General features: G+C 44.3%; 1 protein-coding gene across 7 annotated transcripts in view; it reads left to right on the forward strand.

Annotated features, from left to right (window-relative positions):
• Window positions 1–23,629, forward strand: part of LOC110521064 (syntaxin-binding protein 5) — a 137,519-nt gene that overhangs the window by 44,581 nt on the left and 69,309 nt on the right. For all 7 annotated transcript variants that reach the window (XM_036976004.1, XM_036976008.1, XM_036976006.1 and 4 more), the window contains exons 3-4: window positions 16,407–16,488; window positions 16,881–16,981. In XM_036976004.1, coding sequence (XP_036831899.1) covers window positions 16,407–16,488; window positions 16,881–16,981 — 183 coding nt within the window. The remainder of the gene's footprint in view (window positions 1–16,406; window positions 16,489–16,880; window positions 16,982–23,629) is intronic.

Raw genomic sequence — 23,629 nt, forward strand, 5'->3', positions numbered from 1 at the left:
GGGCTATTTGACCAAGACGGAGAGTGATAGAATACTGCATCAGATAACCTGGCCTCCACAATCACCTGACCTCAACCCAATTGAGATGGTGAAGAACAAAGTGAAGGAAAAGCAGCCAACAATTGCTTAGCATATTTGGGAACTCCTTCAAGACTGTTGGAAAAGCATTCCTCATGAAGCTGGTTAAGAGAATGCCACGAGTGTGCAAAGCTGTCGTCATTGCAAAGGGTGGCTACTTTGAAGAATCTCAAATATATTATGTATTCCATGTGTTATTTAATTGCTTTGATGTCTTCACTATTATATTACTTTGCAGAAAAAATTAAGGAAAACTCTTGAATGAGTGGGTGTGTCCAAACTTTTGACTGGTACTGTATGTATATATATATATATATATATATATATATATATATATATATATATATATATATATATATATATATATATATATATATATGTATGTATATATATATATATATATACATATATATATATATCTATATATATATATATATATATATTATACATATATTTTTTTAAATGTTAGAATTTTTGTTCCACTTTGACAGTACAGAGTATTTTGTGTAGATCGTTGACAAAAAAAGTACAATTAAATTTGTTTTAATCCCATTTTGTAGCAAGTCAAGGGGTGTGAGTACTATTTGAAGGAACTGTATGCCTAACCCTCAGTGATCCCATATGTACGATACTGTACATACTCTACTTTACTATAAGATGGACCACTATCCTCAAAGTGGCTAATTTCAACCTCTGTACACCTAGTCCTGTTGTGGTTTTGTCTGTTATTGTTCATGACTACTCAATCTTTGAGTAATTTATGTGGAAGTTAACAAGTTGTTTTTGGACTCTCCCTCAGACGGCTTGTTCCCCGGTGTAGCATACACATCTGTACCCCTGCCTACCACTCTGATAACAGTGATGTGTAGGCTGATGTGATGTGAAGGCTTACGCAGTGGACACAGTGTTACTCATGTAAAATAAGCTGCTACCTCTGGATATCTCCCTCCCACAGGCCTCTCTTTGAACAGCAAAGTGGAGAGTTTTGTCCCCCTGTCACTCCGCCTCCTCCTAGGACAGCCAGCCAATCAAATTGTCCGAACTGAGTTTTCTGCATGCCAGCCAGGGTAGAAGGTGAAACAGGGAATCTGGGATTGAGCAGGTTTTGAGGGAGAGCAGAGGAAAAGGGCATGGAGACACACTCAGACTAACTATATGCACGCACGCATGCACACACACAAACACACACACAAACACACAAACACACATGGATATGAGTGAAAATCCCTCGTGGGAGTTGACTTAGACTTGACAGAAGTGTTAACTATATGGCCAGGTCAGATTGCTGACAAAACAGGGAGAGAGAGAGTGGGATTGAAACAAAAAGCTTTTGACTAAATTTGGCATGAGCGTCTTCTGTATAAATTGATAGAAAGCAGTTTTGGGGGAAAAATATTATAAAATCCATATACACAAACAACATGTGTGCAGTTAAAATTGGTAAAACACATATAGATTTCTTTCCACAGGGCTGTGTGAGACAGGGATGCAGCTTGAGCCCCAACCTTTTCAACATAATGTATAGATATCAATGACTTGATGAGAGCACTAGGACAGTCTACAGTCTCCTACTAGAGTCTGAAGTCAAATGCTTACTGTTTCAGATGCTCTGGTGCTTCTGTACCCAACCAAGGAGGGCGTACAGCAACACCTAGATATTCTGCACAGATTCTTACAGACTTGGGCCGTGACAGTTCATCTCAGTAAGACAAAAATAATGGTGTTCCAAAAAAGGTCCAGTTGCCAGGATCATAAAAATAAATTCCACCTAGACACTTGCCCTAGAGCAGTGGTTCCCAAACTTTTTATAGTCCCGTACCCCTTCAAACATTCAACCTCCAGCTGCGTACCCCCTCTAGCACAAGGGTCAGCGCACTCTCAAATTATGTTTCTGCCATTATTGTAAGCCTGCCACACACACACTATATGATACATTTATTAAACATAAGAATGAGTGTGAGTTTTTGTCACAGCCCGGCTCGTGGGAAGTGACAAAGAGCTCTTATAGGACCAAGACACAAATAATAGTATAATAATAATCAATCATTTTGCTCTTTAATTAGCCATCTTACATATAAAACCTTATTTGTTCATCGAACATTGTGAATAGATCACCACAGGTTAATGAGAAGGGTATGCTTGCAAGGATGCACATAACTCTGCAATGTTGGGTTGTATTGGAGAGAGTCTCAGTCTTAAATAATTTTCCACACATGCCTCTATTTAGTTTTCATGCTAGTGGGGGCCAAGAATCCACTCTCACATAGGTACGTGGTTGCAAAGAGCATCAGTGTCTTAACAGAGTGATTTGCCTAGGCAAGAAATCGTAATTGCTTTTTACGAAGGTGAGAGCCAAATCGGCATATTCTGGTGGGATGCGCAGAGTGGGGACCTGGTCTGGACTTTCCACCATGGTAGCAGCAATGGAAACCCCTACACACCTCCCTGAGCTCTCTTGCGACCACCCCGTGAGAGCCCTCTGTTGCCAGGAAATAGTGGGGTTATGATGAGCTAACCAGGGAAGGCCTAGTACCACAGGAAATGCAGGACCGTCAATGAGAAAGAGACTGATTTTCTCCTCGTGAACCCGCTTGTCTCCATGGCGAGGGAGATGGTGGCTTCCCTGATTAGCCCGGACCCTAATCGACCCTCTGGTCGACTATCCAGAGCGTGAACCGGGAAAGGTCTAACTACAGGAATAATGGGGATTCCTAAACTAAGGGCTAACTCTCTGTCGATAAAATTCCCAGCTGCGCCTGAAACGACGAGCGCCTTATGCTGGGAATGCGGGGGAAAAACAGGGAAACAAACAGGTATAAACAGGTGGTCAACAGAGGATTCTGGATGATAATTCCTTGACACACTGGAAAGAATCAACAAAAAAATTAGCAAACTGGAATGTTATTTGGCCCTAAATAGAGAGTAGACAGTGACAGAATACCTGACCACTGTGACTGACCCAAAATTAAGAAAAGCTTTGGCTATGTACAGACTCAGTTAGAATAGCCATGCTATTGGGAGAGGCCGCCGTGGGCAGATATGGCTCTCAAGAGAAGACAGGCAATGTGTACACTGCTCACAAAATGAGGTGGAAACTGAACTGCACTTCCTAACCTCCTGCCAACTGTATGGCCAAATAAGAGACATACAGACCCAGGCCCGCAAAGAATTTGAAAACAAATCAAATCTTGATATACTCCCATATCTATTAGGTGAAATACCACAGTGTGACACCATAGCAGCACGATTTGTGACCTGCTGCCACAAGAAAAAGGCAACCTGTGGAACACCATTGTAAATACAACCTATATTTATCTGCTTATTTATTTTCCCTTTTATACTTCTATCAAAGCTCAGGCTAAGACCCAGATGCAGACACATGAGGAGGATAGTACGAGTCTCAGAGTTTATTATAGTACAAGGGGCAGGCAAAAGGTAAGTCAACACAGGCAAAGGGTCATAATCCAAATCAGAGTCAGGCAGGTATAGGATGCACAGGATGCACAGGTTCATGATGCACAGGATGCACAGGTTCATGACAGGCAGAAAGGTCAGAACTGGGAAGACTCTGAAAAACTAAAACTAGAGCACAGGAAACACGGGAACACGATGGTTAGCCAATAATATTACATTTGAAGGGTCTATATTATTTTAAACATTTGTGAGTGTAATGTTTACTGTTCACATATATGTCCTATGCCAATAAAGACATTTGAATGGAATTAATAGGAAGGGAGAGAGAGATGGTGAGAGATGGAGAGAGAGAGAGAGAGAGAGAGAGAGAGAGAGAGAGAGAAAGTGGGAGAGAAAGAGATGAAGAGAGAAAGATAGAGAGATGGGGAGAGAGAGGGAGATGGATGAAGAGAGAGAGAAAGATAGAAATAGAGAGAGAGAGAGAGAGAGAGAGAGAGAGAGAGATAGAGAGAATCTAATCAAATGTATTTGTCACATACACATGGTTAGCAGATGTTAATGCAAGGGTAGCGAAATGCTTGTGCTTCTAGTTCCGACAATGCAGTAATAACCAACGAGTAATCTAACCTAACAATTCCAAAACTACTACCTTATACACACAAGTGTAAAGGGATAAAGAATATGTACATAAAGATATGAATGAGTGATGGTACAGAACGGCATAGGCAAGATTCAGTAGATGGTATCGAGTACAGTATATACATATGAGATGAGTAATGTAGGGTATGTAAACAAAGTGGCATAGTTTAAAGTGGCTAGTGATACATGTATTACATAAAGATGCAGTAGATGATATAGAGTACAGTATATACGTATTCATATGAGATGAATAATGTAAGGTATGTAAACATTATATTAAGTAGCATTGTTAAAGTGACTAGTGATATATTTTACATCAATTCCCAACAATTCCCATTATTAAAGTGGCTGGAGTTGAGTCAGTGTGTTGGCAGCAGCCACTCAATGTTAGTGGTGGCTGTTTAACAGTCTGATGGCCTTGAGATAGAAGCTGTTTTTCAGTCTCTCGGTTCCTGCTTTGATGCACCTGTACTGACCTCGCCTTCTGGATGATAGCGGGGTGAACAGGCAGTGGCTCGGGTGGTTGTTGTCCTTGATGATCTTTATGGCCTTCCTGTGACATCGGGTGGTGTAGGTGTCCTGGAGGGCAGGTGGTTTTCCCCCGGTGATGCGTTGTGCAGACCTCACAACCTTACGGTTGTGAGCGGAGCAGTTGCCGTACCAGGCGGTGACACAGCCCGACTGGATGCTCTCGATTGTGCATCTGTAGAAGTTTGTGAGTGCTTTTGGTGACAAAGGAGACAAAAGAAGAAGAGAAAGTGGGAGAGAAAGACATGAAGAGAGAGAGCTTGATGAATAGAGAGAGAGAGAGAGAGAGAGAGAAATATATAAATAGAGAGAGAGAGAGAGAGGGAGAGAGAGAGAGAGAGCGAGAGAGGAGAGGAAACAAAGGAGCCAAAATAAGAAAAACATACTGTATGTGAGCATGAGAGAGGGGATTAGTAACAGACAGATCTAGTAGGGGTTAGGTCTGTGTGCTGGGCGAAGGGTGCTGGCCTGTCAGAGCAGCGCAGATTTACTCATGGCTTATAGGCACTCTTCACACAACACGCGCACACACACACACACACACACACACACACACACACACACACACACACACACACACACACACACACACACACACACACACACACACACACACAGGAACACGACAGTAACAATCATCTTGCCTTATGTAACCACAATCAAGCATGTGCTACATGTGCTTACTGCTCTCTTTTCTGTTTGTCTTTCATGCTCTATCTTCCCCTCTCTTTCCCTCTCCTCATCCCCTCTGGTGTATGTTGTATGTCATACTGATAGATGCATTAAGTAAGACCTTGTCTCTCTAATTACATGTGATCTAATGTATCTCTCATAGCAGACAGATCATGTAGTCTACACACTGTATGGTAACGATCTAAGCTGTACAGGCACATGCACACACACAGGCACATGCACGCACACAGGCACATGCACACACACACACACACACACACACACACACACACACACACACACACACATACATACATACATACATACACACACATGTTTGTGGATGACAGATAGACATGCTTGTTATACTGTTGCTCTCGTTTAATGGAAACAGGCAAGGCCTATGTAAGTTTGTGTGTGTGTGTGTGTGTGTGTGTGTGTATGTGTGTGTGTGTGTGTGTGTACGTGCTCTCTATTAATCCCCCATTCAGTGAGAATGACTTCCTCTCCAGAGTACTGAATCAACCCTAATCCAATCTAATGCATCACCTGAGTTAATTCCCCCCCCCCCCACACACACACAAACACACACTCTCTCTCTCTCTCTCTCTCTCTCTCTCCCTCACACTCTCACACTCTCTCTCACTCTCTCTCTCTATCTCTCTCTCTCTTTATTTCTCTGTCTCTCTCTCTCTATCTCATGCATAGTGGCTGCTTACATCCCCTGATATAAAGGACACATACAGTGGAACCATGGGAAGAAGGGAGGGTGTTGGTTTAGGTAATATGCGTGGGTGTGTTTGTATGAAAGGCAGGACTTCTGAGAATTGTCTGTCTGTAGTGCAACATTTGGTCTGCTGGGTTGGATGGTGTAGTTTGTGTGTGTGTGTGTGTGTGTGTGTGTGTGTGTGTGTGTGTGTGTGTGTGTGTGTGTGTGTGTGTGTGTGTGTGTGTGTGTGTGTGTGTGTGTGTGTGTGTGTGTGTGTGTGGGAGGGGGGGGGGGCATCTGTTGTAGTGCAGTGGTCGGCATCTGTTGTCTTAGTATCCCATCTATTACTGTCTCTTGATTGGATGCTTTTATAAGGAGAAGAGCTGACTTTACATAAAGGGATGAGATTTGTATTGCCTGGTACAATGGAACAAATAGAATAGTACCAAAATCAAAAATTGCCCATCCTTGAGCATTTGCTGAGCGTTTATATAGTGTTTGGAGAGTATTTTTGAATACTTTTTATAGCATTCGTAGAGTGTTAATAATAGAATGTTTTTGAATAGTTTCTCAGCTCATCTCAGTGTGGTGATGCTGTACATTAGCACGTCTGGCGCTAGTCGTTAGCTTAGTCATGCTGCCTGCCTCCTCACAGCCAGGTGCTCTCTCTCTGTCACTCTCTCTCTCCCTCTCTCTCCCTCTCTCTCCCTTCTCTCTCTCTCTCTCTCTCTCTCTCTCTCTCTCTCTCTCTCTCTCTCTCTCTCTCTCTCTCTCTCTCTCTCTATCTGTCTGTCCTTGAAACAGGCCTTGTTCTGTGTGGAAGGGAGCGCTGAAAGGATTATGGGTCAGCGGCCGTCCCCTCCTGGGGCGCTACCTGTGGAAGGAAGTGTTTGATGCTGGCGCCAGAGAGCGGGAGAGGAGAGAGAGGGGAGGAGAGGGGAGATGAGGAGAGGAGAGAGAGGGGAGGAGAGGGGAGATGAGGAGAGGGCACAGACCTGCTGTCCTGTCTCCGTGGGGTGGACAAGACTCCTTCCTTTGCCAGCAACCTTTCTCTTTTCCTTTGATTCTCTCTTTTCGGGAACTGGGGTGTGATGGTCTGAGGATAGTGCCCTGTACATGATGGGATGCATGGGCGGAGTTGGAGTCTAGACAGTTTCCTCTTCCTTCTCTTCCTCCTTATCTTCCTCCTCTTCCCTCCTCCCTCCCTCCCCTCCTCCTTCCCTCCCCTCTCTTGTTCTGGCAAGCCTTCATCCTCCCACCCTTCTCTTTCTCTCTCCATCATGCAGTATAAAAACAGATTTGATTTAAGATGGTTGTGTGAGATAAAAAGCATAATTGATTAGCATCGCCATAATGCATTTTATTGGGACTGTCAGTTTAGCCTGGTCTCCTCTCCAGGTATTCAGTGTCAGAGATCCATAACTCCAGAGCAGTGTGTTTAAATATTGGGATCGATCCAATGTTCAGTAGAGTTAGTCCCTTCAGCCTTTAGAGCGGAATCCATAGGTGTCATATCACTTTCTTCTATCTGATAGCTGGCCTGGTTTGATTTCTGATCGATCGTGTTTATTTAATCAACGTGATTGCATCAATATAGTAAATCCAATGAGAGCAGCTGAGGGAGGCAGTGAGTGAGTGTGTTGAGGAGACTGTAGAGGATCAGGTTCCCTTTACTGCTAGTGTACAGGAAGAAGAACTAGCTAAAATGTTAGCTCAGGCAAACCATTGTTACCATACCACAACACACAAGTGTACTTTACCATAACAACATGTTTTGTCTAGTTATTTGACTGGCAATGTTGTAATTGCAGACTAACTATACCAAGCCTAGGATACCATCAGAGTTTTTAAGCACAACGGGCTGGTTTTATAGCGACGGCGTGATGTTTGAGCAGAAAACTCGCACGAACAAATGGTTATATTAACAGTATTGCACTTTTCATGTAGCCTAATTGTATGCCAGTTTATAGCCTAACCACCGTCACCAACCAAGCAACATTATGGACTAAACCTTCAAATCCTGTTGCTGCAGGATTGTTTTGCTGCGACAATACAGGTCAAATTAAGATCCTACACCTGCAATTGGTCAGAAGGGTCTGATTGTACCAATTTAGTGTGGATAGTACAGCCCTGGTTCAGTGTGTGAGGGGGCAAGTCTCAGCCCTTGTTTAATGGATATGACCTAAACCCTCCGATGAATCTAGTGGACCAACTTTGTCTCTATTTCTCACCCTCCCTCTCTTTCAATGTCCCTTCCTCTATTTCTCTTTTAGTCAGTGTCTCTCTATTGCACTCCCCATCCCTTTACTTTCCCTTTCTCTCTCTTTCGCTCTTTCTTTCTTTCCCAACTTCCTTCCTCTCTATGCATCACACATTCTTCTTGATGGGTTCAGCCACAAGCTATTCTGCTCATTCGCCTTTTCTCCCTCTCTTTTTTCTTGTTCTCTCTCTCTCTCTCTCTCTCTCTCTCTCTCTCTCTCTCTCTCTCTCTAATGAATTTATTTCAGTTGACTGATTTACTTCTATGAAGTGTTACTCAGTAAAATCTTTGAAATTGTTGCATGTTGTGTTTATATTTTTGTTTAGTATAATTATTATATAGTATTGCAATCACTCATCGTTTCAGTAACTAATCCAAATATTTGTCACAGTAAATACAAAAATATCTCCTCCAGACACAGCTTCCCTCTCGTAGCTGTCTGGCACCACCCAACAGTCTTAGCATTGTTTGGCTGTAGTGGATTACCAGGTGGGTGAACTGTGTACCTCAGCAAATAGCCGTTGTCAGATAGATGGATCTGTTGAAGGGGGGTTGTAATAAGTGAAGCTTTCAGCTGTTGTTTCTGGGCAAATTAGTGTGGTGCACTGTGATGAGCACAGCTCAGGTTGAGAGGGAAGAGCAGCTGTGATTCACTGATTTACTGTTACTGGGCTCAAGTGAAGGTGAGAGTGTTGTTTAGGTGTTCCTGAGGCAGAAGCAAACAGCCAGCAGCCCTGTACTTTACTCTACTGTGTGTGAACTTGCATAATAAATCAAATGTGTCAGAGCAGATTATTTATACAGGGACCATATTAGACAAGTGAATCACCGCTCTCTATGTGTGTGTAAGACTGAGTATGTGTGTATGTGTGTCTGTGTCTCTGTGTTTGCATTTGAGTGTGCGTGTGCATGTGTGTCTGTGTGTGTGCGTGTGTGTGTGCGCGTGTGTGCGCGCGCGTGTGTGTGTGTGTGTGTGTGTGTGTGTGTGTGTGTGTGTGTGTGTGTGTGTGTGTGTGTGTGTGTGTGTGTGTGTGTGTGTGTGTGTGTGTATGAATATGTGTATGCGTGAGTTTGTGCACATTTGTGTAAGCTTGAGTTTGTGCACACATGGATGTGTGTGTAAATGTGTGTGTGTTTATTTTAGAGGGCATTATGTGCCCCATGGCTCTCTCTGCCATATCTGTCATTGGGCTGTGATAAGAAGCTGTTCTCTCTCTCACTGTGGAAGACTGGCTGCGCACTGTTGCAGTAGATGGTTAGATGCCCTGTTAGATTCTGCTCTCTCTCTCTCTCTCTCTCTCTCTCCTCCTTGCTTCTCTCTATCCCTGCTTCACTTTTTCACAATGCCTATCTCTCTCTCTTCTTCCTTGCCTCTATATGTCTTTCTCCTTTCTCCCTGCCCTGCTTCTCTCTATCTCTATCTCTCTCTCATTCAATTAAATTCAGTAGACTTTATTGGCATGCAAAGTTAAATTACTTACATTGTTAATGTAACAAAAATGGTGGTACCAACAGCAATAAGGCATCAATACTAATAGTAGTAGTGGAAACGGGATTACGATTAACAGCAACTACAACAACAATATTAATGACAATAATAATACATTTAAGCAATAGTAGGTAGGCCGGTCTCAGCATTACTGAGAAGCCACATAACATGGTATGAAAGCCAAAACCAAACCAAAATGGGGAATATTATTGACATTACATTGCACTTTTCACTGACTCATATCTCCCTCTCCCTCTTTGTCTCTCTGAGCTGTAGTAGCAGGCAGCACAGTAGCAGACTCTGTCCCTCCCCCTCCCTGGCAGGGTGATGTATGACTGGGCATGTTTGACGTCAGTCCCGGGATGGCGTCATAGACCTCCCCGCTCACAGCTTTTTTTCCTTCTTTCCTGCTCTCGTTCTTTCTCTCTCTGTCATTCTCCTACTCTTTGTTCTCTCTCTCCTGCTGTTTTTCAATCTCCCTCTCTAGGTCTTTCTATTTGGTTCTCTCCTACTCTCCCTCTGTTTCTCATTCTCCCCCTCCCTGTTCTCTGTCTTTCTACGCGTATCACTAACCATTGCATACACGCACGCACGCACGCACGCACGCACGCACGCACGCACGCACGCACGCACACACACACACACACACACACACACACACACACACACACACACACACACACACACACACACACACACACTCCCTGTGGTGCAATGTGTACGAAACAAATAAACGGTCTAGAAGATCCATCATTCTTTCAATTGGTGCTGTCAGGTGAAGAGCCAACACAGCAATTTTATTACATCCATAGGGGCCAACCAAGGGCTGTCCCTGGGTTTTATTGACAGGGGCCAACCAAATGACAGGGGCCAACCAAGCAACACAAAGCGTGGGGACAATGAGAACCCATAAGAAACGTAACAGATCTGTTGACTTTGAGGGCAGAAATAGCTTTTTAAAGTTTCATCTGACTTGACAAGACGCGGAATTGACCCAGTTTTCTTTCCTTCCCTCTCTCCATTCCTCTCTCTCTCTCTCTCTCTCTCTCTCTCTCTCTCTCTCTCTCTCTCTCTCTCTCTCTCTCTACGCTCTCCCTCTTTTTTTCACCCTGGATAATCTGTCCATTATGTGTTGGAGTGGTGGTGACAGGGACATCACACTGTGGAGAGTTAACACAGAACAGCATGTGCATGGAGTTTAGTAGGGCTGGGAATTGCCAGGGACCTCATGATACGATATTATCACAATACTTACAGAGGTAGGATCTTCATTTGTTGCAAACTGGTAGTGTATTCAAGGTTTAAAAGGCTTATAAAGTTTGCTATTTCCACTTAAAAATGTCAGACTTGATTTGCACTAAGAAAATTGTAATAAATTATAATCCATATAATTATTAACATTTCCTGTTGCTGCAGAATTATTTTCCTGCCGTAGCAAACAGGCTTAAATTGTAGATCCTACATTTGCCAAAGCTACTGTGTATGTATTGTGATTCGATAATGTGATTTGCAATTTTTACTGCAATTTGATTTTCCACAGATATTGCAGTGCATTCAGAAAGTAATCACACCCCTTGACTTTTTCCACATTACAGCCTTATTGTTACACTTGTTACATTACAGCCTTATTCTAAAATGGATAAAATTGCTTCCCCCCCTCATCTATCTACACACAATACCCCATAATGACTAAACAAAAATAGTTTTTTTAAACATTTTTGCAAATGTATAAAAAAACAACAACTGAAATATCACATTTACATAATTATTCAGACCCTTTACCCAGTACTTTGTTGGAGCACCTTTGGCAGCGATTAATGTGTCTAGTCTTCTTGGGTATGACGCTACAGGCTTGGCACACATATATTTGGGAAGTTTCTCCCATTCTTCTCTGCAGATCCTCTCAAGCTTTGTCAGGCTGGATGGGGAGCGTCGCTGCACAGCTATTTTCAGGTCTCTTCAGAGTCATCAGTTTCAAGACCGAGCTCTGCATTGGCCACTCAAGGACATTCAGAGACTTGTCCCAAAGCCACTTCTGTGTTGTCTTGGCTATGTGCTTAGGGTTGTTGTCCTGTTGGAAGGTAGACATCAAATCAAATCAAATGTACTGGTCACATACACATGGTTAGCAGATGTTATTGCGAGTGTAGAGAAATGCTTGTGCTTCTGGTTCTGACAGTGCAGCAATATCTAACATGTAATCTAACAATTTCACAACAACTACCTAATTAATACACACAAATCTAAGTAAAGGAATGGAAATTGAATATAGACATATAAATATATGGATGAGCAATGACAGAGCGGCATAGGCAAGATGCAATAGATAGTATAGAATATGGTATATACATATGAGATGAGTAATGCAAGATATGTAAACATTATTAAAGTGGCATTATTAAAGTGACTAGTGATCCATTTATTAAAATGGCAAATTATTTCAAGTCTGTATGTAGGCAGCAGCCTCTCTGTGTTAGTGATGGCTGTTCAACCATCTGATGGCCTTGAGGTAGAAGCTGTTTTTCAGTCTCTCGGTCCCAGCTTTGATGCACCTGTACTGACCTCGCCTTCTGGATGGTAGCGGGGTGAACAGGCAGTGGCTCGGGTGAAGCATTAATCTTGATTATCTTTGTGGCCTTCCTGTGACATCGGGTGCTGCATGTGTCCTGTAGAGCAGGTACTGTAGTTTGCCCCTGGTGATGCGTTGTGCAGACCGCACCACCCTCTGGAGAGCCTTTCGGTTGTGGGCCATGCATTTGCCATACCAGGCCGCGATACAGCTTGACAGGATGCTCTCAATTATGCATCTGTAAAAGTTTGAGGGTTTTAGGTGACAAGCCAAATTTCTTCAGCCTCCTGAGGTTGAAGAGGCACTGTTGCCTTAGCCCGAGTCTGTGTTCCTGAGCGCTCTAAAGCAGATTTTCATCAAGGATCTCTCTGTACTTTGCTCTGTTCATCTTTCCCTCGATCCTGACTTGTCCCCCAGTACCTGCCGCTGAAAAACATCCCCACAGCATGATGATACCACCACCATTCTTCACCATAGGGATGGTGCCAGGTTTCCTCCAGATGTGACGGGTGACTTTCAGACAAAAAGTTAAATCTTGGTTTCATTAGACCAGAGGATCTTCTTTCTCATGGTCTGAAAGTCCTTTAGGTGCCTTTTGGCAAACTCCAAGTTGGCTGTCGTATGCTTTTTACTGAGGACCAGCTCCTGTCTGGCCACTCTATAATAAAGGCCTGATTGGTAGAGTGCTGCAGAGATGGTTGTCCTTTTAGAAGGTTCTCCAATCTCCACAGAGGAACTCTGGAGCTCTGTCAGAATGACAATCATGTTGTTGGTCACCTTCCTGACCAAGGCCCTTCTCCCCCGATTGCTCACTTTGGCCGGGCGGCCAGCTCTAGGAAGAGTCTTGGCGCTTCCAAACTTTTTCAATATAAGAAGGATGGAGGCCACTGTGTTCTTGGGGACCTTCAATGCTGCAGACACAATCCTGTCTCTGAGCTCTATGGACAATTCCTATGATCTCATGGCTTGGTTTTTGTTCTGACATGCACTGTCAACTGTGGGACCTTATATAGACAGGTGTGTGCCTTTCCAAATCATGTCCTATCAATTGAACTTACCACAGGTGGACTCCAATCAAGTTGTAGAAACATCAAGTTGTAGATGCACCTGAGCTACATTTTGAGTGTCATAGCAAAGGGTCTGAATACTTATGTAAATTATTTTCTAAAAAGCTGTTTTCGCTTTGTCGTTATGGGTTATTGTGAGTAAAATAAGGCTGTAACGTAACGTAACAAAATGTGGATAAAGGGAAGGGGTCTGAAGGCTTCCAGAATGCACTGTATGTCTGCTGCAGAGAGAAAAGAGAGCACAAAATTAGTTTCGATTAGTCATGGAAATAAAATAAAAGTGCTGGAAACATGTTTACTCACAATTAAAAAATAAGATAGAGAGCAAACTGCAGGATAAAAAATAACAGAGTTTTGGCGCAGGTATAGCCAACTGGCGCTGGCTAATACCTCACAAAAATTAGTTGGCGTCAAAGTATCGATTATAATATCTTCCAATATTATATTGCGATATGTTTTTATCTTTAACCATACAGAGAATACAATTTGAAGGTTTATATTTTAGATTTGATTCTCCAGTACCATCTATATTTGGTTTTGTCCTTATATTTGAGACAGAGCACAACCCCCCAAAAGGTAAATGGTATCTTCCAAGGGCATATTCTTTCGATCTGAACATGTGCTTTTGGAGGATACCATTTACCTTTCTCAGACGTGAAACATTCAGCATGCTGTCTTACTGTTGTTGCTTTTTAAGACAAAAAGTTCACTCTCAGAAAAAGTGTTTAATGTCCACTATTTTCTGTCTTTGACCATGGTTTGATGTCATTGTACAGCCAACCGTTTTCATGAGGCAGTCTGTCTGTGTGCTTTTCGATAATATGCTTTCTTAGAGAGAGGCAACGAGAACAGTTTGAAAAGCACAACCTTACATTTAGCCCTTCTTTCAGGGCCGAAATATTTGATTGCAAGCAACCCGGGGAATTTGTTTTCAATTAAATAACTTATAGTTCTCATCCTTGACTAAGGCATCCATCACATCTATAAGTCTTTGCTAGGTAAAGCCCTGCCTTATCTCAGCTCACTGGTCACCACAGCAACACCTCAAAAAAAGTAATTATACTGTTCTCATCCTGGACTAAAGCATCCAGATCATTCTACTGTTCTCTTCCTGGACTAAAGCATCCAGATCATTCTACTGTTCTCTTCCTGGACTAAAGCATCCAGATCATTCTACTGTTCTCTTCCTGGACTAAAGCATCCAGGTCATTATACTGTTCTCTTCCTGGACTAAAGCATCCAGATCATTCTACTGTTCTCATCCTGGACTAAAGCATCCAGATCATTCTACTGTTCTCTTTCTGGACTAAAGCATCCAGGTCATTCTACTGTTCTCATACTGGACTAAAGCATCCAGATTATTCTACTGTTCTCTTCGTGGACTAAAGCATCCAGATCATTCTACTGTTCTCTTCCTGGACTAAAGCATCCAGGTCATTCTACTGTTCTCATCCTGGACTAAAGCATCCAGATCATTCTACTGTTCTCTTCCTGGACTAAAGCATCCAGATCATTCTACTGTTCTTATCCTGGACTAAAGCATCCAGGTCATTCTACTGTTCTCATCCTGGACTAAAGCATCCATATCATTCTACTGTTCTCTTCCTGGACTAAAGCATCCAGATCATTCTACTGTTCTTATCCTGGACTAAAGCATCCAGATCATTCTACTGATTCTACCCTGTCTCTGTCTCTCCCCCTTTTCTGTCCCTCTCACTCTCATTTTTTTGGGATGTGTGTGAGAGAGCAAGGAGGCTCTGTGTATGTGTATGTGTGATGTACAGTGTTTGTATTAGTGAACCGGATGAGTGATGTGTGTGTGTGTATGTGTGTGTGTGTGTGTGTATGTGATGATGTGTGTATGCGTGTGGTCATATGCTCTGTTCTGGTGCAGATAAGGGTGTGGTTTAGTGTTGCCCTTATCAGTTTATACAATTATATTCCTGCCCATCTTGTGATGCAAGAGATTTTAGCGGGCTATTTTAGCTGGAGATATTAGCTGGATGCTCTACTTGCTTGTTTTTCTCCTCTCTGGTTGTCATGTGTTACGCCTAACTCCTCTCTTCCACTCTGTCTGCACAGGAATAATTGGTAGGATAAATAAGCATAATCAGTGAGCTCACTCATACAGGCCTTCATCAGAGGAAGCTCTTTATTTTCAATCTTTCCCCTTCTCTCTCTCTCTCTCTCTCTCTCTCTCTCTCTCTCTCTCTCTCTCGCTCTCTCTCTCTCTCTCTCTCTCTCTCTCTCTCTCTCTCTCTCTCTCTCTCTTCTCCCCCAGCTCATTTATTATACTGTATGTCTGGATATCTCTCTCCTCCTCCTCCATCCATCGCTCCCTTTCTTGCACCCACACATGCGTGCACTCTCTCCCACTTCCTTCTCCCCCATTCTTCATTTTCCCCTCTCTCTCCATCTCTGTCTCTGTCTCTCTCTAGGTCGGAAGGAGATGTCATTCTGTTGTGTTGTTTGTTTCTCTGCAGCTCCAGATGATCTTCCTTTGTCATTTATTTTAATATTTATTTTCTCCATGTACACATCATATCTCTCCAGAAACAACTTGCAAGTGTAGACATACTGTGGTGTATTAGATAGGAAATGCCTAGCTATATCTTCAAGGTAGATAGACAAGGGTACTTTTGTGTTTACTGTGGGTGAACAGTCAAATTGCTCTCATCTGTCCATTGCTCAGTCATGACAGAAAATCAGAGCAAGACGCAGGCTGTTCTGTTTCAAGCCCATCTAAGGACTGTTACCTATGGAAACCAAAGAATTTCCATGTTATTCACTGTAGGTTAGCGTTGGATGGTAAGCAGGATGGCTGTCACCTTGACATGTCTTTGTTGACCTGTGTCTGTCCCTATCAAGGTAATAATGAAAGATAAAGAATATATTATTCTGTGAGTATTGTGTGGTTCCTCCTTTGTTACCCCTTCCACCTTCTTTTCCATTGGTTGATTCCTTGACGGAGAGCCTATCAGGTTTGGTCGTCCAGGTGTGGAGTGCTACTGTCAACATGAGAGTGGAGCAGCCGTCATCTCGCTACAGTTTCTCATCAATGAGGTGAGCGATGTGGAGAGAAATGCATACCACACCCACTACCAGACCTTCTCTACTGACACTGTCTCTCTCTCGCTCTCAAACTTCCAAAGTCCAAACCCTTCTCTATAGCCTTTCCTCTGCCCCGACTCCAAAACATCTCAAACACTCCTGTAGTGTGTGTGTGTGTGTGTGTGTGTGTGTGTGTGTGTGTGTGTGTCTGTGTGTGCGTGTGTGTGTGTGTGCATGTCTTTGTGACACAGCAGCTGCATTACACGTTCTAGGAGCTCTCTCACTTTCTGCTTGAAATTCAGCCTCTCTCACTAGGGATTGAGAACACCATTGCAGGCTTGTTTGTGCATTCTGTACCACTGATTAGCTGTGTGTAAATATTGTCTTCTTCATCCCTGCCACAGGGGGCGCTGGTGAGTGCTCTGGCAGACGACAGCGTGCACCTCTGGAACCTGAGGCAGAGGAGGCCCGCCATCCTCCACTCGCTCAAGTTCAACAGAGAGAGGTAAGAAACCTAGAACCTTGTAGGTTTCTCTTTCTCGCCCCGCATTTGCTCTCTCTCTTTCTCCCTCTCTCTTCATCTCTCTCTCACTCCCTGGCTCTCTTTCTATTTCTCTCGCTCTCTCTCTGATTAGGTCTTTCTCAATTTCTGCTTTTACTGCAGCATACTGCAGATGACAACAGCAGACAGTTCAGTAGCGTGCTGCGTGCCCCTGCCTATTCACTGGCAGTGGTTCTTCTGTATATAAACTGAAGAAGTATCATATGGCAGATGTGTGTAGAGGTGTCTGTCAGTCTTGTCCCGCCCCAGGGTTAAGGTGACACCTTTACACCTCATGTCCCTCTTTCATCCTCCCTCCATCCTTCTGCCCCACTCCTTCTTTCCAACCCAACAACTACACACACACACACACACACACATACACACACACACACACACACACACACACACACACACACACACACGCACACAAACACAAACACAAACACGCACACACACACACACACACACACACACACACACACACACACACACACACACACACACACAGACCTGCATGCACAACATCCACATGTAACAACACACTCACACACACACAGAATCTTATAATAATTATGTAATTCATACAATTATTCGAAAACATTTCAGATCAGTTGTTTTTGCTATTACTATATTTTGACCCAGTACGTTTGAAGTCAAATAGCAAGTTAATGTTGTGGAGAATCACCTCACCTCAAGTGGGAGGGATCAACTGTCTCCTCCAATTACAGACACAGGGCCTACCCATCAGAGCAAATCAGGGTGTTCATTTCATGATCCATCAGTCTAATATGGGAAGGGGTTAACCGTCAGAGCCAATCAGCTGTGCCACTGCTGATGCGATGGACAGGTGGCCGGCAGTGTCTTTACGGTCTGAATGTGTTCCTGCCGAGTGTTTGACATTTAGCAAGCGTGGCTCTCGAATAGTGACGTGTATTCATGGATGCCAAGGGAAGCCAGGCTTCAACCAAAAATGTCCCAGAAAAAAAACATAAAATCATTTATTTTGTCTCTCTGTGTTTCATAACTGTCCTTCTATTCACAAGAGGCTGAATGTATCACACAGGAGAAATCATCCAAGCGAGCAGAACTGCACCCCTCTGTCTCTGTACGTGTAGCCCATCTATCTGATGCTTTCTGGTCAAAAAGAATATGATATTGTTGAAGCCCATACCATTGAATGCAAGGGTAGCCAACAAGCATTGGCAGAATTCATGGTTCCTTCTATTAAGGCAAGTCGTCCAGGTCCTGAGGCAGCAAAGCATCCCAAAACCATCACACTACCACTACCATGCTTGACCCTTGGTATAAGGGTCTTACCGTGGAATTCAGTGTTTGGTTTTTCCCAGACATAACGGGACCTATGTGGTCCAAAAAGTTATACTTTTGACCCATCTGTCCATAGAACATTCTTCCACGAGTCTTGATGATCATGCAGGTTCCAGGTGTTTTTTGGCAAACTTGGGTTAACTGCTTGAAAACCCATAAATGTCGCTGAGTTAAAGCAGTTCTGCACGGACAAGTTGGCCAAAATTCATCCACAGCAGCGATGTGAGAGACTGATCAACAACTACAGGAAGTGTTTGGTTGGAGTCATTGCAGCTAAAGGTGGCACAACCAGTTATTGAGTGTAAGAGGGCAATTACTTTTTCACACAGGGGCATTGGGTGTTGCATAACTTTGATAATTAAATAAATAAATAAAGTATCAACTTGTCATTTTTGGGGGCAAACTCAGGTTCCAGTTATCTAAAATTAGGTTTTGGTTGAAGAGCTGATAACATTCAAATCAAATTGTATTTGTCACATGTGCCGGATACGAAAGGTTTAGACCTAACAATAGCGAGACTATATACAGGGGGGTACCGATACAGAGTCAATGTGCGGGGGCACCGGTTAGTTGAGGTAGTATGTAGGTAGAGATATTAAAGTGACTATGCATAGATGACCACAAAAAGTAGCAGTGGTGTAAAGAGGGGGTGAGGGGGACACTGCAAATAGTCTGGGTAGCCATTTGACTAGATGTTCAGGAGTCTTATGACTTGGGGGTAGAAGTTGTTTAGAAGCCTCTTGGACCTAGACTTGGCGCTCCAGTACCGCTTGCCGTGCGGTAGCAGAGAGAACAGTCTATGACTAGGGTCTTTGACAATTTTTAGGGCCTTCCTCTGACACCGCCTGGTATAGAGGTCCTGGATGGCAGGAAACTTGGTCCTAGTGATTTACTGGGCCGTTCGCACTACCCTCTGTATTTCCTTGCAGTAGGAGGCCTAGCAGTTGCCATACCAGGCATTGATGCAACCAGTCTAAATACTCTCGATGGTGCAGCTTGAAGAACCTTTTGAGGATTTGAGGGCTCTCAATGCCAAATATTTTCAGTCTCCTGAGGGGGAATAGGTTTTGGCGTGCCCTATTCACGACTGTCTTGGTGTGCTTGAACCATGTTAGTTTGTTGGTGATGTGGTCACCAAGGAATATGTAGCTCTCAACCTGCTCCACTGCAGCCCCGTAGATGAGAATGTCTTGTGCTCTGTCCTCTTTTTTCTGTAGTACACAATCATCTCCTTTGTCTTGATCACATTGAGAGAGAGGTTGTTGTCCTGGCATCCCACGGCCAGGTCTCTGATGATGTCGGTGATCAGGCCTACCACTGTTGTGTCATCGGCAAATTGAATGATGGTGTTGGAGTCATGCCTGGACATGCAGTCATGAGTGAACATGGAGTACAGGAGGGGACTGAGCACGCACCCCTGAGGGGCCCCTGTGTTGAGGATCAGCAAGGCAGATGTGTTGTTACCATCTGGGGGCGGCCCGTCGGTATGCAAATTGGAGTGGGTCTAGGGTTTCTGGGATGATGGTGTTGATATGAGACATGACCAGCCCTTCAAAGCACTTCATGGCTACAGACATTAGTCCCACGGGTCGGTAGTTATTTAGGCAGTTAACCTTAGTGTTCTTGGGCACAGGGACTATGGTGGTCTGCTTAAAACATGTTGGTATTACAGACGCGGACAGGGAGAGGTTGAAAATGTCAGTGAAGGCACTTGCCAGTTGGTCAGCGCATGCTCGCAGTACACGTCCTGGTAATCCGTCTGGCCCTGCGACCTTGTGAATGTTGACCTGTTTAAAGGTCTTACTCACATTGGCTGCGGAGAGCGTGATCACACAGTCTTCCGGAGCAGCTGGTTCTCTCATGCATGTTTCAGTGTTATTTGCCTCGAAGCGAGTATAGTTGTTTAGCTCGTCTGGTAGGCTCGTGTCACTGGGCAGCTCTCTGCTGTGCTTCACTTTGTAGTCTGTAGTGATTAGCAAGCCCTGCCACATCCGACGAGCATCAGAGCAGGTGTAGTATGATTCGATCTTATATTGACACTTTGCCTGTTTGATGGTTCATCGGAGGGCATCGTGGGATTTCTTATAAGCTTCCAGGTTAGAGTCTCGTTCCTTGAAAGCGGCAGCTCTAGCCTTTAGCTCAGTGCGGATGCTGCATGCAATCCATGGCTTCTGGTTGGGGTATGTACGTACGGTCACTGTGGGGATGACATCATCAATGCACTTATTGATGAAGGCAATGACTGATGTCGTGTACTCCTCAATGCCATCATAGGAATCCCGGAACATATTCTAGTCTGTGTTAGCAAAACAGACCTGTATCTTAGCATATGCTTCCTCTGACCACGTTTGTATTCATCTAGTCACTGGTGCTTCCTGCTTTAATTTGTGCTTGTAAGCAGGAATCAGGAGGATGGAATTATGGAGGGCGAGGGAGAGCTTCGGATGTGTCTCAGTGCGTGGAGTATAGGTGGTCCAGAATTCTGTTTCCTCTGGTTGCACATTTAACATGCTGATCGAAATTTGGTAAGACGGATTTAAGTTTCCCTGCATTAAAGTCCCCGGCTACTAGGAGCACCACCTCTGGGTGAACGCTTTCTTGTTTGCTTATATTGGAATACAGCTCAATTCAATTGTGTCTTTGTGCCAGCCTCTGACCGTGGTGATATGTAAACAGCTACAAAGAATACTGATGAAAACTCTCTCGGTGGGTAGTGTGGTCTTCAGCTTATCATGAGATACTCTACCTCAGGCGAGCAATAGCTCGAGACTTCATTAGATATCGTGCACCAGCTGTTGTTTACAAAAATACATAGACCGCCACCCCTTGTCTTACCAGACGCCGCTGTTCTATCCTGCCAGTACATCGTATAACCAGCCAGATGTACGTTCATATTGTCGTCGTTCAGCCACGACTCCGTGAAGCATAAGATTTGACATTCCTTGTCAAGATTTTGGAAAATCAGAAAGGGGGCAAAAAGGTTTTCACGTCACTGTATATCACCGTGGCAAGGCATATGAACTAACGAGTTATAGGACAGACAACGCAATTATCACAACACATAGGTTGTAATATGGCTTTTTTCCCTGGTTTGTTTTCCCCAATGATTTTGGCCACGCACCGCTACTGCTCTCGAATGCAGCCTGCCTGCCTCCCTGCCTCCCTGCCTCCCTGCCTGCCTGCCTGCCTGCCTCCCTGCCTCCCAGCCTCCCTGCCTCCCTGCCTCCCAGCCTCCCTGCCTCCCTGCCTCCCTGCCTCCCAGCCTCCCAGCCTCCCAGCCTCCCTGCCTCCCTGCCTCCCAGCCTCCCTGCCTCCCTGCCTCCCAGCCTCCCAGCCTCCCTGCCTCCCTGCCTCCCAGCCTCCCTGCCTCCCAGCCTCCCTGCCTCCCAGCCTCCCTGCCTCCCTGCCTCCCAGCCTCCCTGCCTCCAAGCCTCCCTGCCTCCCTGCCTCCCTGAGCAACAAGAGTGAACTCAACAGAACAATATCACACAGGGCTGAGGAGAGGATGGGGTGAGGATGAGGACGGGAAGGAGGGAGACTCAAAATATCTTCCTTTCCACACATACAACCTCTCACGTAGTTTACCATTCATTTCCATGTACCCTCCGTCCCTCTCTGAGTTTCCTCTAACAGTGTTTTCTGTTAAATACAGCTCACTTCAGCCTCAGTGTGTAAGGCAAGTGAAGACAAGGTGGCCATTTTTCCTGTCAACAAACTGATAGAGATCTCACTAGAACTGTCACAACATTCTAGAACACTTGAGAACAGAACAGGCTGTGAGACCGAACCAAAGCAAAGCCTTATTTACCCCAATACTCCGTCTGTCACCAAAACTTGGAAATACCCGTTTGATATGGTTTGATATTCTGCGGCTGAAATGCTCACGCACGTGTTGGGATGTTGTTGAAACAGCCACAGCCGACGAGTCCACTTATCAAACCTCTAAGTGACACTGAATAGGTTACTTTATGTTGCTGATCGCTGTATTGTTGGGGTTAAACAAATTAGTAAAGTGTCAGTAGAAGCCTGCTTGGCTGAACGTCAGTCACGGTTAATAATGCTCCGGCTAGTAGCAAAGTTTCTGGTTGGCACAGATCTAAGATCAGCTTAGCCTCACCCAATGTTAAGCTATAATTAACTGCTCTTCAGTATTAGAGAAACTCTCAAACACTCCCCCTTCATATCCTTCGTCATCTCCTTCATCATCTCCTTTGTTATCTCCCTAATCTCCTTGTCTCCTCTCCTTCACCACAGCTGATCAGAAAGGAGCTGATGTGTTGCAGAAAGCCCTCCCAGCCATCACCTTGACTGATCCAGTCCCACTAGATCATTGGAGATGAGGAGAGAGAAAGTCCTGTTGGAGTGGCGTTGTGGCTGAGTCAGTGGGTTGGTCAGAGGGGCTGGAGAAAAGAAGAGGAGGAGAGGAGAATGGAGTATGAGAGCAGAGGAGTAGGGAGGAGAGGAGAGCAGAGGAGAGGAGAGGAAAAGAAGGGAGAGGGTAGAGGAAGAAAGGAGAAAGAGGAGAGGATAGGAAAGAAGAGGAGAGGGGATGAGAGGAGATTATTTAAAAGAAATCAGACAAGAGTAAAGGAGAAGAAAGTAGAGAAGCGAAGAAATCTTAGCTAGTCATTGTGGCGGTGGGGGACTGCAAATGCAGGCTTTTTAAGCATTTTCTTTTTTACTCCATCGTCATCACAGGCTGAGTAAGATGAAGCTGATGTCATACAAGTACATTCTCTCCACAAACATAACCCCAACCACAGGACATACTGGAGGCACAAATATCCACTGGCTATGTAGTTCCCTAGAATCCAATGGACTGGGTTAGTATACGGTAGAGAGTGGAGAATCACATTTGCTTGGTCTGGGTTCAGTGTAGGCTGGGCCGGTTAGTTCAAAGCTGACCTGAGAGCATAACCAATTAGAGGGCAGCCCACACAGCCCACATCTAAAATAAAAGGGACAGAGGACTTAATTGACCAGATACTTTTTAATAATGCAGCCCACACACCACACACACACACACACACACACACACACACACACACACACACACATACACACACACACAAACACACACGCACACGCACACGCACACGCACTCACACTCACACTCACACTCACACACACACAGACACAGACACACACACATGCACTCTCCGACCACTCAAACACTTCACTTCCCAAGTGGCTATCACGTTGCCTCTCTTTAATTTCTATTTTCTTAGTTTTTTTCATCCCTTCTTTCCTGGGAAGAGATGAAGTGAGGGACATTGGAAAGAG

Source organism: Oncorhynchus mykiss, chromosome 4, assembly GCF_013265735.2.
Source record: "Oncorhynchus mykiss isolate Arlee chromosome 4, USDA_OmykA_1.1, whole genome shotgun sequence".
Taxonomy (NCBI): Eukaryota; Metazoa; Chordata; class Actinopteri; order Salmoniformes; family Salmonidae; genus Oncorhynchus; species Oncorhynchus mykiss.